The sequence below is a fragment of the Microtus oregoni genome, unplaced genomic scaffold (assembly GCF_018167655.1).
Source record: "Microtus oregoni isolate MIOR12 unplaced genomic scaffold, Mior012 000072F_ref0000427, whole genome shotgun sequence".
NCBI lineage: Eukaryota > Metazoa > Chordata > Mammalia > Rodentia > Cricetidae > Microtus > Microtus oregoni.
In genome coordinates this window covers 7,808,149-7,823,819 of record NW_024543979.1, presented here as the reverse complement: position 1 = coordinate 7,823,819, position 15,671 = coordinate 7,808,149, and the positions used below count along the sequence as shown (strand labels likewise).

Below are 15,671 nucleotides of genomic sequence, written 5' to 3'. Positions count from 1 at the left end.
GTTTTTATTTTCCATTACGCTCACAATTTAATCATATGAAATGGGAATAAACCAGGATTTTATTTGTGGAGTTGTGATCTTTGGGTCACTTTTCCATTCTATTCAGAACCAACCCAGTAGAATAAGTTCAGCCAATGTTAAGACAGATTGTTGTGAATAGAACATTTTCTTTTTTATACTCATACACACAAGAAAAGATAGTGGGAAGGATTGAGAATAAAAAGGGGGCGGAGTATGCAAGACCAGAGAGGAGAAGAATTGCTCCATGGAAACATTAGGCGCCATGCTTCTAACTTAAACCAAACTTTCTGCAAACCTTCGAAGGTCCAGATAGAACCAGAGGTTTGCTCAGTGGGTAAAAACGCCTGATGCCTAGCCGTACAATGTGAGTTCAGTCCCCAGGACCCACATACGGGGAAAGGAGAGAACTGACTTGCAAAGTGTTCTCCAACTGTCTCTCTCTCTCTCTCTTTCCCTCTCTCTCTCTCTCTCTCTCTTTCTCACACACACACACACACACGCATTCATGTACATACACGCACACATGTACACACACGCGCGCGCGCACACGCAATCCAGACATTATAAAAGATCAAACACTGACACAAATTAGAAAGTGTCTGAGGACCCACAAGATGTGGGCCAATCTGTCAGCAGCCCCAGCTCCTCCACTTCCATGTCTAATGTCCCCACTATTTGACGTAACTTATAATTATTCAACATGGTTATAAATAAATCTATAATTTTTTGCAAGGAAAAAAAAATCCAAATTTTGGTTCAGATCTCCAGCTTGAGTTGAGCTTTTCTGTATTTTCCCATCACTTTGAGGTTTAAAATCCTAACAAGTTTGGAGAATTTGCTCTTGCTGTCGTTTGTATCCAGTCCGATTTTCTGTTTGCACCGAATTGTTCCGTGGGTGCACAGGCGCATGACTCAAAGCTGTGCATCTCCTGCATTCTAGATTGTGGTGCAGACGCCATCCCGTGGGGATGGCAGTGGCAGCGGGTCAGGTGGCTTTGAAGACTTGGAGTCAGGTGACAGTGGATTTTCAGGAGACACGGATGAAGGAGAGGCCATCCCCCTGAGCCGAGCTAGAACTGTGAAGGTATGTATTGGCTTCTCTTAGTGGTTTGCTTTGTTCTGTTGTGGATTACGTTGTTTATTTGGTTTGTCTTCACTGGGAACTGTCAAAACAATGAAAATGCATGTAAAAGACCAAAGTATGTGACTGATGTAGCCTCGTCTGCTTGGAGGTGTTCCAGTTTAACTGCAGCTTGCGGCAGCTGAGGAATCCCAGTGGCTTCCAGGATCCGCTCGATGGAAACATCACCTTCAACATGGAGCTGTACAGCACAGACCTCTTTCTGGTGCCCTCCCCCGGGGTCTTCTCTGTGGCAGAGAACGGGCATGTTTATGTGGAGGTAAGAATAGAGTGCTGGCCATGGGCATCCAGCCTAATACCCCGTGCAGCTCCTGTAACACTAGCTGACGCCTTCATCTAGGAAATAGCCTGGCTCAGAGAACTCCTCCAGGTCACTTTCTGACAAAAAAGGGGGGAGGGATATTGAGATGTTATGGCATATGCTAAATGGATGTAGTGGTTTTTTTGGTAAATGCCAAAAAGAAAAAAGTGAGAAAAATGTGATGTCTACCAGTAAAGCACCCTGCTTGTTTCACGGTCCACACTTTTAAAAAGGGACAGTTTTGTTCATTCATCCAGTGTGAGAGTTAGGCATGGACGCTTTCAGATTGCCTCCCACTTTATCTTGGATTTCCTGTCGAGTGAAAAGCTCTGTGTGTGTGCACATGCGTGCGTGTGTGTGTGTATGTGTGTGTGTGTGTGTGCATGCATGTGCATGTGTGTGCGTGCGTGTCTGTGTGTATGCATGTATGTGTGTGTGTGTGTGTGTGTGTGCATGTCTGTGTGTGAAGTTGTTTCTGCCAAGTCATTATCTAAATCTCCTCCCGAATTTGTCAAAGCCATTTCCCATTTCCAACAGCAGTCATCACACAGAGCTTAAATCTGGAATGTCTATGAAAATATTAGGCAGTGGTGGTAATAACGAAATAGTAACTGCTGATATGTATTGCTGTTTCATGACGTACCGAATGCAGTTGTGAATATCATCACCATGAATTGACTTGTTAGCAGGATCCTGTAAGAGTGGACTCATTTTTAAGATCCGACTTTCAGATGAGAAAATTAAGATTCAAGACGTCCAAAGTAGAGCAGCTGTGGAGTCCTACCTCTCGAGGCCACGCTACTGGCCACCAGGCGCCTCTGTCATGGCCCCTCAGCTTGTCATTTGAAAGGGAAGAAAAGATAACACCGTATCAACATCAGTGTCTAAGTTCACAGATCCATTCTGGGGAAGATGGACCTACGGCAGCAGGCTGTCTGCCGTCTGTGTGTCCTGGGCAGAGTCTGTAGTGTATTGGCATAGCATCTGCTGGTCTCACCGAAAGGCATCTTTGGCTTTGGCGTGAAGCTGCTGGCTGCCGTTGTGCCTCACCGTGGGAGGGTTAGAAGCTTCCTTAGGTGACAGCCACTGCAGAGCACCTTTATCATTTCCAAAGACAGACAGTGCGCGTGGGCACTGGGTTGGCGTGGAGCCAGGGAGCCCACCATGCTTTCTGAGGTCATAGTGGAGCCGACTTCCCCGCTGCCCCTCCCCCATGTGCGTGCACAGCTTTGGGGGAACCGCTGCTCTGTGTTGCTCCTAACCATGATTGCCCCTACAACAGGGCTCTTTTCCTCGGCCTTTTCTGTGTTCACAGCCCACAGCCTCATTAGTCTGACTCCTGACTCTGCCGTGGGTTGGAAAAGACACTACTTAGCTTACAGCTTGCTCTTCTCCAAGCGCATGCCTAGATCTGTTCCTTTGTGGCTTTGCCAATTTATGCCAGCCAGTGGCTAATCTGCCTTGTGTATCCCACCTTCAGTATTTTCCTTTTTCTCTCCTCTTGAAGTACTCGCTTACTTGAATTGTGTTGTTGGGAGGTTCACTCTCCCATCCCTTCTGTCCCTTCTACATTTCACTCTTGTTTTTCCTTCTATTTCTTTTCACTTATCATATTTTTATAGTTAAGTTTGACTTTAAAAGTGGATCAAAGCCGGGCGGTGGTGGCGCACGCCTTTAATCCCAGCACTCGGGAGGCAGAGGCAGGATCTCTGTGAGTTAGAGGCCAGCCTGGTCTACAAGAGCTAGTGCCAGGACAGGCTCCAAAGCTACAGAGAAACCCTGTCTCGAAAAACTAAAAAAAAAAAAAAAAAAAAAAAAAGTGGATCAAATATTTTTTTGCTGCTTTACATATCAAGTATGTTAAGAAGGATTTGGAACTGGGGAGTAGTTATGAACCGATTTAAACTTGATTGAAGCTACCTAAAACCTGAAAGAATCTGTAAATGTTTTGCTAAATAGGGTAGCAACTGGCCATGCCCTGTCTTTCTTTCCCTGTTTGGACTCCTCCTCTGGTAGGAAAATTTTTTTACTTATGTAAAATAAAACTTCATAAATCACTGGCTTAACCTGAAAAGTCATTTCTTGGTTTCTTCTCCAGCTGCCCTCCTTAGCCTTTTCTGGAACCTTTACTTCCTTTAGTCCACAGTTCTTTCCCCTAATCCAAGGTGGTCACTCCTGGGTGACGCCTGGTGATAGACTCAGTTCTTCTTCTCAGTTCATCCGGCCTAGTCAGCATCTAGAGTCGCACTGCTAACAGTGGGAGTTCTTACAGGCCGGGACCCACGCTGTTGGCGTGAGCCTCTTCTAGTCGCTGTTTCTCACACTAACTGCATCTTCTGCATTAATTGCCGCTGCCATCCTGTAGGTGGGAAGAGAGCTTTTGGTCCACACGTCAGGAGCAGAGTGTGGGGATTCCTGGGTCTGGTCTCATCCCCAGCCTATAATCTTCCTACCATTCACTTCTGGTCCATTCTGCAGCAGGACCTAAGGTTTTTCTCCTCCGAAGCACTGAGGAGACAGTCTAAGCAGACATTCTGCCTTTGCATGCCTTTGAAAGTGAGAACAGAGTCAGTATAGTTTTACACTGAAGACTGAGTTCATGTTAAATAGCACTTTGTGGTTTAACATGTATGTAACTTACCTGGTAATTTCTCTAAGACAGAATAGCTTGTTCCTCAGAAATAACTCGCAAAGATAGTGAAGGTAGTATTTGTGGAATGTTAAACACGGCGGCAACATCGTAATCAGCTTTGCCCTCTGTTCATGTCCGTGTTGAATGTCCCACAGTTACCAGTGTGCGATCTTTGGGTGTGCTATGGATGAGGGTTCCTGCAGTGTCGGGGATTTCCCCTGGGCGGGTTCCAAGTGCAAGGTTTGTTTATTATCTCTGTCTTTTTAAGCATTTGGGGGCTCATGGTGTATGGATGAGGACTAGCTTTATTTCTAAAGTGTTGAAGTTTATTATTTATACTTGGTTTAGTCAAGGAAAGAGGCACCGAAGTCAGGCGAGCAGTTCACACAGCCATCACACATCACCAGACAGTAAAGCCAGTCTTGCTCCAGGGATTCTAGCAGGGTTCAGGAGAGCTAAGGTTTGAATGCTGTTTACATTTGGCTAAGCACTCCTTCCCGTGTCTAAACAAAAGAAACCTCAGTAAGATCTAGACACGGCACACACATGTAAGAGGGAAATGGAAATGAGTTGGAAATGTCTCCAGGTTAGTTTTCCCTTTAAAGCCCCCCCAGGGGGATTAAAGAATGGCAGGAGAGTTCTTGGCAAGGCTGGCTTGGTGCCAGGTTGGTGACGGCCACCGGGTCACACTGTCCCTGGTACAAAGCACCACGGGCCTGCTGACTGACAAAGCAGGCTGCGTCTACCACATCCTGCTCTCCTGGCCTTGCTCTGCTTTCTCGAGTAGTCCTGCCTGCCTCTCCAGCACGTGGATTCTCCTCCGTCCTGAGCTACAGGGCAGCATTAAAAAACACTGGTCCCGGTCATAATCTGCTATTGTGGCATTGCGGGCTTCGCCTGTGTGTGCTTATTTCAGAAAATCCACTCAGGTGCATAATTTAATTTTACTTTTTTATCTCCGAGGGCTTACAGAGGGCCAGAGAGCCTTAACCCATTTTGTATTTGTAACTTGCAGCGTTTGAATTAAACAGTTTGTTGTCATTTGCGTCAAGTTTAAATGGGAAATATCTTTCATCAATCAGTGTGTGTTTCTGTTACTGCTAGAGAACTGTAAATACGTTATGAAAACAGAGCAGTGTTACCCAAAGAGCTGTGTCGGGATAGTGTCTGGGTGGCTAAAGTACAAGATGCCTGCCATTTCTGACTCCGCCTTGTTCCTTGGCAGGTATCCGTCACCAAGGCCGACCAAGAACTGGGCTTTGCCATCCAAACCTGCTTTGTCTCTCCATTCTCAAACCCGGACAGGATGTCTGATTACACCATTATCGAGAACATCTGTCCCAAGGATGAGTCTGTGAAATTCTACAGCTCCAAGAGAGTGCACTTCCCCATCCCGCACGCCGAGGTGGACAAGAAACGCTTCAGCTTTGTCTTCAAGTCCGTGTTCAACACCTCCCTGCTCTTCCTACAGTGCGAGCTGACGCTGTGCACCAGGAGGAAGGGCCCGCAGAGGCTGCCGAAGGTGAGTGGGCTCTCGTCTGTCTGGACCGCAATTTGGGCATATTTAGGTCAAGAGACGCCCTAATGGGAACGTGGAATCCAAGTTCCTGCAGGCTGAAGTTGTAGTTTTGAGTTTTTGAAGTCTGGTTGAAGCGACAGGGAACATGTGCTTTAGGTTTTGGAAAATAAACCCTGACAGTGAGTTAGTTTTTCCGTACGTGCGCTTAGCTGTACCTTAGGGTGATAACCCAGGAATGACTTCCACCAAGGGAGAGGCTGGCCCTGGCTCTGTTGGTCAGATAGTGTGCTGTGCCAGAAGAACAAGGAATCGAAAGAACGAGATCAGTGTGAGGATTAATTTTTCCAGGTCCCAGTGAGACTGGGATTGCAATTGTTTTTTTGACCTTCTCTGTGTGGGTTATAAGATGGCCTTATCTTGGAGGATTTCTAAGGGAAACTAACAAATATTTTCATTTCGCCTGGTTTCTTATCAGCTCATCGTATTTGCCTCGTGTCGTTGCCCATATTAAACGGCTATGTTCTGTTGCCACAACAGAAATTAGAACCCTTTGACCTTGTCGGAGCAGCCACTGCAGGGGCTCAGTTGGGTCAACTGTGACACCTTGTTAGGTCTGCCTTGTGTGGGACAGGTATCTCCTGCTGTTGCTATGAGCTAATGTGATTTCATATAATTTCCTCTGCGTGTTTATTCTGTAACTGTTACACACAGTCTAAATTGGATTCTAATTCCCTTGGAATCTGGGATCTACTAGTGTCTCAGAAGTCCAGAATCAAGCTGTAGCATTTATATGTTTAGAATTCTCTTATACAGAGACTGGAAGAAAAAGCGGGTGGAGAAAAATACCTATTAAATAGATTTCTACTGACCTGAATTACTTGAATCATTTCCCTGAGAAGTCACTGAGTTTTGTCTACAAATTAATACACAGCCGACCACCAATCCTCAGGGAACAAAGCCAAAGACTCGGGCTCTGCTCACCTGTCTGCTTCTATAGCCACTGCTACCTTTAGTCCTCTAGAAATGAAAGTAACACACACTTCCCTTCTGGGTAGAAGAGCAAAGGAGGCGGGATGCTGAGGAGGAACTGTTAATGCCTTCTTAAAGGCAGCAGTTCCCTGTTCCTAGTAACTCCTGAGTACTTCTGTGACCTTCTAGGAAAAGGTACCCATGATCACCGAGTCTTGCCCTGCCCTTTGCTGTGAGTTAAGTGTCTGGCCCAGGGTCAGCCTCTGAGACAGAGTTAGCATCGTACGTTCTTAATTAACTGGAGGGCTAGCCAGAGAGTCAAGGGAGCTACAGCAGTGAAATGAGCTTCACGTCTTCTCAACAGCACGCCTTCTTCCCATCATGACATGTCTTTCCCTCTGCAGCAAAGTTCTTCTCAGGGTGTTAGGGTTTCGGTGTCTTCTCACAGTGTGTATCTGGCTTGTGTGTGGCCCAGAGAAGCATATCAGATATGATACCCTCCACCTCCAGACATGTCATCCCTGATAACTTTCCAGACTTAAAATAGCTAGAAACTGCTGGTCTCATACTTCCACGCCTGGGTGACATAGTAGAACATGTGTGAGGTGCTGTGTTAAATGTTTGCACCAGGGGAAAAAACGAAAAGTCCAAACCAAAACAAACAGAATTTTGTAGAATGTAAAAAAAAAAGTCCAACAAGTATGACAATATGTTTACAATTATCAACAGATATAAATTCTATCATATCGCAATAAATGCAGTTTCCCACAATCACAGATTGTAGATGTTATCACAAAGAAGCCATTATTGGACAGGGCCAAGAACATCACATCTGTAGTTTACCCATTTGTCAAACGAATTCTGAAACTGTTTGTGGGGAGGGGCCGAGGAGGATGTCTGTAAGCTTTCTGTTGATATTTGCATCTTCGAGAACAGTGGAAACACACCAGGGCTGCCTTGCTGTCTCCCTGATTATTTAGGGTTCTTTGAAAAGCACACAGATGTCCTTCCTGTCTTCCCCATGTTAGCAACCATGAGCTCTCTGGTGAGGGACCAGAAGACAGCATGCACACAGATGCCCTGTCTTCCCCATGTTAGCAACCATGAGCTCTCTGGTGAGGGAGCAGAAGACAGCGTGCACACAGATGCCGTCTTCCCCATGGTTAGCAGTCGTGAGCTCTCTGGTGAGGGACCGGAAGACAGCATGTGCAGGACTTGTGACTTCCCTATGAGCCATGACCGTGACTGCTTTGCTCCGCCTCTCCGCAGTGCGTGAGTCCTGATGAGGCCTGCACCTCTCTAGATGCCGCCATGATCTGGACCATGATGCAGAATAAGAAGACGTTTACCAAGCCCCTGGCTGTGATCCACCAGGCAGATTATAAAGGTGAGAAGGTGGGGCCTAAACCTGCTCCTCGTAGACATCCCCAAAACACACATGGCGAAGGAGAAGATGGCACCTGCAAGGTTCCTCTGACCTTCATCTGCACGGTGTGACACACACATATGCACACATGCATGCACACAGACACAAGGAGTAATGTTTCCTCTGACCTTCATCTTCACGGTATTACACATGTGTCTCCACACAGATACACAGAATAGTAAATGTCATCCGACCTTAACCTGCATGATATGATACATGCACACACACACACACACACACACACACACACACACACACACACACACAGAGTAAATAAGTGTTTTTAAAAATTCAGTTCTGTAAATCGAAGTCCAGTTTTGTTCAAAAAAATAAAAGCCAGTGCTAGTGAGATAGCTCAGCGGGTTAAAGGTTAAAGCCATAAAGCCTGACTACCTACATTGATCCCTGAACTCACAAGGATGTAGAATGAGAAATCCAACTTCCCCAAGTCGTCCTGACATCCATCCGCATGTGTTCCATGGTACACACATGCACACGCATGCACACCCACCTGTAATGAACACATGAATGTAAAAAAAAATAGCATAAGGAAGTCAATATAGAAAATACTTCTTTGCCCCAAGAGAGTTCCAATTCTGCCACTGTGCTGTGTGTAATTATTTACAAATTCTTTTTTAAAGAACAGATGAGGGGCAGAGAAACAGCTCAGTGGAGGAAGGCTAGATAGGCATAGAAGACAGTGGGTTCGATCCACGCACCACGAAAAAATGACATCATCGTAAAGGCTGGCTCCGCCGTGCTCCTCTCCTGCATTTCAGATGTGCTCCTGTGGTCTGTGATGTGCTGGGACTTGCATGCTTGCACGGCCCAGCTTTCCATGATATGCTCACGGGTCTGCTCACTCCGTGCTACAGAAACGCTTCATCAAGACCACAGCTACCTCTGGGAGGGCTTCTCATCCGTGGGCATCGTCCACTCAGGAATACTGGAAGGAAGCTGAGATTTACGAAGGAGTTTTCAGAACTCCATTGCTCCTCCTCATTCCCAGGGTTTCCATTCCTTCATGTGTAAGAACACTCACTGAGCTATACTGACTAGGAAAGAAGGACAGACATGTCCTGAAATGTGTGGTGTCAGCACCGGGGCGACAGGCAGGCCCAGACAGCCAGCGGGGAACTCCAGGGACTGCGGGGAGAGCATCACAGCCCCAGGGACCCGAGAAAGCCAGGATGCATCAGGCAGCTGTCAACAGCTGAGGGGTGGGGCCGCATGTCGCATGGGTGATCTGAGTAGCTGCCGTCCTCCCTGTCTAGAAACAGCCTGTTGCTCCCCAGAAGCCTTGCTCTCAAAGGGTGTCAAGCTGAGAAAAGACTGGCAGAGTGAGCGGGATGAGAGGGGGTGTCAAGCATCCAGGGTGAGATATGCCAGCACTGCAGTCGTGGACCGTGTCCTGCCACCCTGAAGGGCAGAGAGAAGCCTAGCAAAAGCCGGAGAGCAGCTCAGTCCCGGCTGCTGGGCATTAGAGGGGAGCCGTGGTGGCTGGTGCTGACACCAGATCTGGGGTGCCCTGGGATGGTACTTTGGGGCCAGGACTGGCAGGACTTAGCAGTGGGTGGCTCTGGAGCAGTCGTGAGCTACCAGAGAAGAGACAGGTGGGTGCTGGTCAGTTTCTCAATAAGGGGTGGCCATTCCAGGTGTCTCACCCCTTCAAAGAGGCAAGAGGTAGAGACTGGCTCACAGCCCACAAGTTGGGCCACTGCCCTTATTCCCTCCATACCCAGCGGGCTATGGCAAGCCCTCACGACCTCCCTGGTTCAGGTTCTTATCTGGAAAGGAGAGGTTAGAACAGGGACATGCAAGCCCTTGCAGCCCCGACACTTGGCTGAGCTGTTAGGAGGAGCAAACAGATTCCAGTTCATTTCCTAACTGCCCTAGATGCTGGGTGCACACGTCAAGTGTTTATTGGGTTTTGTCTTGAATGTAGCTTGTTAGGCTTTTATTGGTTGGTTCTCAGTCATTCAGTAGGTAGTCTCACTTCAACTGGGTTGCCCAAACACTGCTACCCTTATCGTTGCGTCCAGGGGGAAGGAATAGGAATGAATTGCCTTGCAAAGAATTCATAGTTGAGAACAGCTGACTGTGTTTCTGCTATAAAAGTAGTTAGCAATAGCAGCAGCCACCTTGCTCCCTGTCCCTTACCCTTACCCTATTTTGAGAGCACGCATTCAGCTGGTAATTGAACGCAGCAGCTGGTTGTGCCCCGTGCCAGACAGTACTTAGGCATTAATATTACAACACTATAACTTCAGCAATTCTTTCATTCTTTTTTTAAAACTCCAGTGGTATTTTTCTAAGTAATTTCTCTTGTAAACTAGGCAATTACTTTTATTTAAACTTAGAGTCATTATACTGAACACTCTGTGTTTTCTTTACATAAACGCTCAAGAGGAAAGTGTTGTGTTTTTTAACTGGATATCAAAGCGATTTCATGAGATTCGCTAATTGAGGTGAGATTTTAGTGGAGAAGCAAGTGGGTGAACAGTTTATGCTTAGGTTTGTGAAACAAATCGAGGAGGTTGAACTGCAGTTTCCCAAGGCTGTATGCAAATTCATCTTCCTTGGCAGGAGTAGGGGGGTTTGCTGCTGGGTTTTCGCTCCATAATGCCTCCCCTTACCTTTTGTGTTTATTTTCATTGGCTCTGAAATCATTCCATGTAGATCACTGAAATCTAATCTTTCAGCCACACAGGGCACTGGAATATTTTTGGGGAAAGGCAGGTGACCATTGGCCCATTAGCAGTGGTGTATTTAAACGACAGTAACTAACGTTCTTTCTTGGAGTGGGAGACCAGAGATGACCTGTGGGGTAAGAGTGCCTAGCAGCTCCACTGTCCTGGTCCATTCCTCCTGACATCCTTACCATAGAGCCAACTGTCCTTGGCCATTTGGCCTGTTTTTTTTTTTTTTTTTTTTTTTTTTTTACAGTTGAGGTTTTCGGGACGACAGATGCAGGCAGAGAGTAGCAACTACCACTACCAATAATGATGACATCTTCAGACAGTGTTTCCTCCTCTGTGGGCAGGGAAAGTGGCCATCAAAGCTACATGAATAATTCTAGGTTCTTTTAATAGGCTACCATTCTTAGTGGAACCTTTGGTCTCTGAGTCCTTTAGAATCAGCCTTGGCTGATCATCGGGCTCCTTTACGCTTCACAATAGATGAAGATGCCGGACTGTTGAGGTGTTAGCGATGGTGATGAGGATCCAACATTCACGAAGCGTTTCTTTTGCTCAAGGCCCTGTCCTGAGTGCTTAGGGTGTTATCGAGTTTAGCTCTCACAGAGGCTTTGCGGAGAGGATGCTTTAACAAGCATGGCCACACACCTACATATGGCAGACCAGGATGCGAATCCATTCCTTTGATTTTACACCTTTTGCAAACCCCCATATGCCTCCTCCTCCCATGGCCACTGTTATCAAGACAGCAGTCAAGTAATCCAAAGAATATGAACTGAAAGTCAGGTGAAAGATTAAAAAAAAAGAAAGAAAACACATTTCTTGACAGGGTTAAAATATTAGGGTGTGTTTAAAAGTGCAGACTCAGACATTCTGTGACTTTATGACTTGAGCACACACAAAAGCAGAAAACAAACAGCTGATGCATATTATGGCTTATGGCAAAACAATTAGAATAGCTGAGGCAGTGCCACCCTGCCATCGTCTCTGAGATGCTTCAGCGCTTTGGCAGCTTTCCCGGCTTTGCCATGATTTATACTCAGCTTTTAATTCCTAGCAAGTTAAACTTCAGGAATTCTGGATTTTCTCCACACTTGAAAATAAAAGCACCTACCTATCATGAGCACTCAGTAAATGTGGATTTCTTCCTTTCCTCTTGGTCAGACTGGGGTTCTTCTAGGAGAGAAAGGTATTGGGAATCTGTTTCAAATGTCAGTTGGAAATTAATCTAAAAGAGGCGTGACATTTTGGAACACATTTGGATTTTCCAGAACCAAAAATACTCTTAAAAAAAGAGTTTGTCCTCAGGTTAAAGCAGAGATGAGGGAAAGACTGGAAATGCTGGCCGAGCGAGGTCTCGGTTCCTGAGGGAGCAGGGGATAGAACTCTCATCGGTCCAGCTGCTTCACAGTTTTGAAAAGCTGTTATTAAGAAGATTTTAAATGTATGTAAAATTAGAACGAACCCTCCAGGAACACATTATCCGGTTTTAGCAACTACATATTCATGGTGAATCTTGTTTGGCCACTTCCTGTGGCCCATTTGTGTGGAAGGAAACCAAACAGTTCCATCCATCAATAATCCAGGAGATACCTCTCTGAAATCTAAGAAGCACCAAAAGATCTTGAGAAGGCTGGGCGTGGTGGCACACACCTTTAATCCCAGCACTTGGGAGGCTGAAGAAGCCAGATCTCTGTGAGTTCAAGGCCAGCCAGGGCTATATAGGGAGACTCTGTTGAGGGAGGGCTCCAGGGTTTAGGATTGTTTAGGATTACCACTCTGAGAGCAGGGCAAGTGTGCTTCTGGGAGAAAACCAGCAAGAGAACATGAAATGATACTCTGGGTTGTTAATTCCAAAAACAGGTTTTCTGAGTCCCTAAGTAGGGACTTTGTAGTACAATGTTTCTCACTCTGAATAGCACCCACCTAGGGCTGGATAACTCTGATGTGGGCGCCCTGTAGAATTAGCATCATCCTTCATTTCTAGAAACCTCCATATTTCCAAAGAGCCTCCTGCCCTGTCCCTGGGTGAGGACCACTGTCTAGTGGCAGAGAAGTTAAGAGGCCAATGCAAAGCCTGCCATAAATACTGAAAAGAGCCCAGAGCAAGAACCAGAATCAGCCGAGCAAGGTTAGGGGGAAAAAAACCACTCTTGAGTAGCCGCCCAAAGTCATCACTCCCCCAACCCCCACCCTATTTCTTTGTGGGCCTTCTCAGCCCTGCAGTGTTTACAAGAACTGAATTAAAACGGGAGGCCAAAGGCTGTGGTCAGTTACTCATGCATAACCTACCCCAGACACGCCGGTTGGCGAGAGCTAGTTCTGACAATCTGGGGAGGGAGGTTTGGGTTCTAGAGGTAAACCAAAATTTGTTCAGACTATATGAGAAGATTTGATCCAGAATGTTGATTATAGTGTATTCTTTCTGCAGAGAGAGATCCACCGTTAAAATTCTCTTTACAGCAATATCTAGGATTCCTTTCTAACAATCCTTTCCCTAAGTAAATACGGCTGTTCCCTTCCTTTCGGCAGGCGGGTTCAGTTGTAGGGCGATGGAAGAGATGAAGCTATTTTTTGCTATAGTCAGAGTTATGGGGAACTGGGGAACAAGAAATGTTAGTTGGTGAATCCTGGAGCCTCAGCTTTGCGGGTGGGGCTTGTCTCTAAACGGATGGTCACGACAAGACTTGACGGAAGGAAAGAAGGCAGGGCTGTTTCTGCTTAGCTCTCTGGGAGGGCCCTATTTGGGGTGAGGGGAGTATTAGATCACAGCATAAGTCCATTTTTAAACAGTACCATCCATCACAAAGACCTTGCCATAAAACCTAAATTCTTACATGTGAGGTCCTCCCTCTGGGAGAATCCTTCTTTTCAAACCACGTGGGGATTCTGAGTGACACAGCGTAACCGCAGGTGGAAGGCTGGTTGGAGCTCTTGCCAGAAGTGTGTGTATACTTCTTGCTGATGCACGCTGCTGAGACCTTCAAATGCCTTCGCACTTAGTTCAGTGAGCCAAACCGTTACTTCTTGAAAGTAGGTGGATTTGTGGTCAGATGCTCACACTTCAGAGAGTTCCTAGGGGTATGAGATAAGAGACGGAGACTTTTTGTCTACTTTAGAGTATTGTCCAAATTTACAAATGTCAGTGCTAGTGTTATTATTGCTGCCATTAAGATGACACCCAGGAAAGGGCATTTTAGGCAAGCACCCTACCAACTAGGCTACATCCCCAGCCAGGAAATGCATCTCTAGAAACATGCATTTTATTATTTTATGTGTGCAGGCATTTTGCCTTCACATTTATCTGTGCACCGCTTGCCTTTCTGGTGTGCTCAGAGACCAGAAGAGAGAATCAGAACCCCTGAAACTAAAGTTATAGATAATTGTGAGCCACCATGTGGGTGCTGGGAACCCAGCTATTGTAGAAGAACAGCCAATGTTCTTAACCACGGAACCACCTCTCTAGCCCCTAGAAAATGTATCTTATATAGTTAGTTTTTGACTGTTGAGTTCTGCATACTAAATTGTATCATTTTTCCTTAAGACTGTGTTCTAGCTTCACTTCTGGGGCTGTAATAAAATATCCAAACAAAACCACCCACGTAGAAGAGGAGGGGTCTATTTAGCTTCTCTCCCAATTTAGTCTGTCACTGGGAAGAACTCGAAGCAGGAACTTCAAACATCTGGTCACACCACACCCGCCATCAAGAGCAGAGAGAAGTGGATGTGTACCTGCTTGCTTGCTTGCCTATACTCAACTCCATTGCTCCATTATGCAAACGTAGGGCCCTTGTTCTGGGAATAGTGCCTCCCACACTGGGCTGAACCTAAGCCAGCTAACTTAAGACAGCCCCCCAACAGACCACCCAATCCAATCTCAACAGTCCCTCAGTGAGACAACCTTCAAGCCAAACTGTCACAAGCAGGTTCTCATCGAGTGGGTCAAACAGGCCTGAGGCCACTGTGTGTCCAAGCTGCCCTCGAACCCATAGCCATCCTGCATCCACCTCCCAGGGACTGGGATGTAGGATCATAGACTGTGCCTGGCTCCTGGATTAATTTTTTAAGACACTTTAATTTTCTTAGTGATTGTATTGACGTATAACTTGAATGTCTCCTCAAAGGGCCACCGTGACACTCAGATTCAGGGATCCATACAGTAGCTGGTTACCTCCTCAGAACCGGACCTGGCCAGATTGTGATGGTTAACCCCAAGAATTCCCGTCTCCATTCACACTGTCAACCTTATTATTTATTTTTGTAAAGACCAACTTGCATTATTTTGTTCTAAATCCCACAAGTTCTTTTTTGTTTTGCTATGAATCCAAAGACTAAGTGTGTCCTTCTTTATGAATGATGATGAAGTTAAAGCCGAGAGGCACTTAGGACATACCACTTTGAACTCCAAAGAGAAAGGTGGTATCTGAGCCAGGGCCTCTTCACTCTTTCTCTATAAAAAAAACTGGATAGATAAAGTATTTGGTTTGGGGACTGTCCAGCCCCGTCTCAAGTGTCTGGTTCTATTGCTGCGGCAGGAAAATGGCTGTAGATCATGTGTGCTGTGCACGACCACGGAATACTGCTTTTGGGACAAACTTGAATTTCATGTAATTTTCACCTCCTGCAATATTCTTCTTTTGCTTTCTTAAATAAATCATTTCAAATTACAATTTCCCGTCTCAGGCCAGAGTGTCCTCACCCTGGTTTAAGCTCCTCACACTGAGGAGAGCAGCAAGCACTGGGCACAAGCAGTTACTAAATCAGAGTTTCTCCAGCTAAGGACAGGGCACACCCCCCCACCCTCCCTCCCACCTGTAACCCATGAAGCCAGAGTCAGAAATCCTGGTTCAGCCTTTCACTGATGTTTCCCAGCTGTGATCTTGAACTGGTCACAGGACATCAGAATCTCAGGCCACTCGTTTGTAAAACAGGAACTGCAAATTCTCTTTCTGACGGCCTCAAAGGA

The 15,671-nt window shown here is 46.2% G+C and overlaps 1 protein-coding gene across 3 annotated transcripts in view; it reads left to right on the top strand.

Moving 5' to 3' along the window:
* Window positions 1-15,671, top strand: part of Tgfbr3 (transforming growth factor beta receptor 3) — a 173,159-nt gene that overhangs the window by 138,419 nt on the left and 19,069 nt on the right. For all 3 annotated transcript variants that reach the window (XM_041642150.1, XM_041642148.1, XM_041642149.1), the window contains 4 exons: window positions 962-1,105; window positions 1,254-1,421; window positions 5,321-5,617; window positions 7,853-7,970. In XM_041642150.1, the coding sequence (XP_041498084.1) occupies window positions 962-1,105; window positions 1,254-1,421; window positions 5,321-5,617; window positions 7,853-7,970 (727 nt within the window). The remainder of the gene's footprint in view (window positions 1-961; window positions 1,106-1,253; window positions 1,422-5,320; window positions 5,618-7,852; window positions 7,971-15,671) is intronic.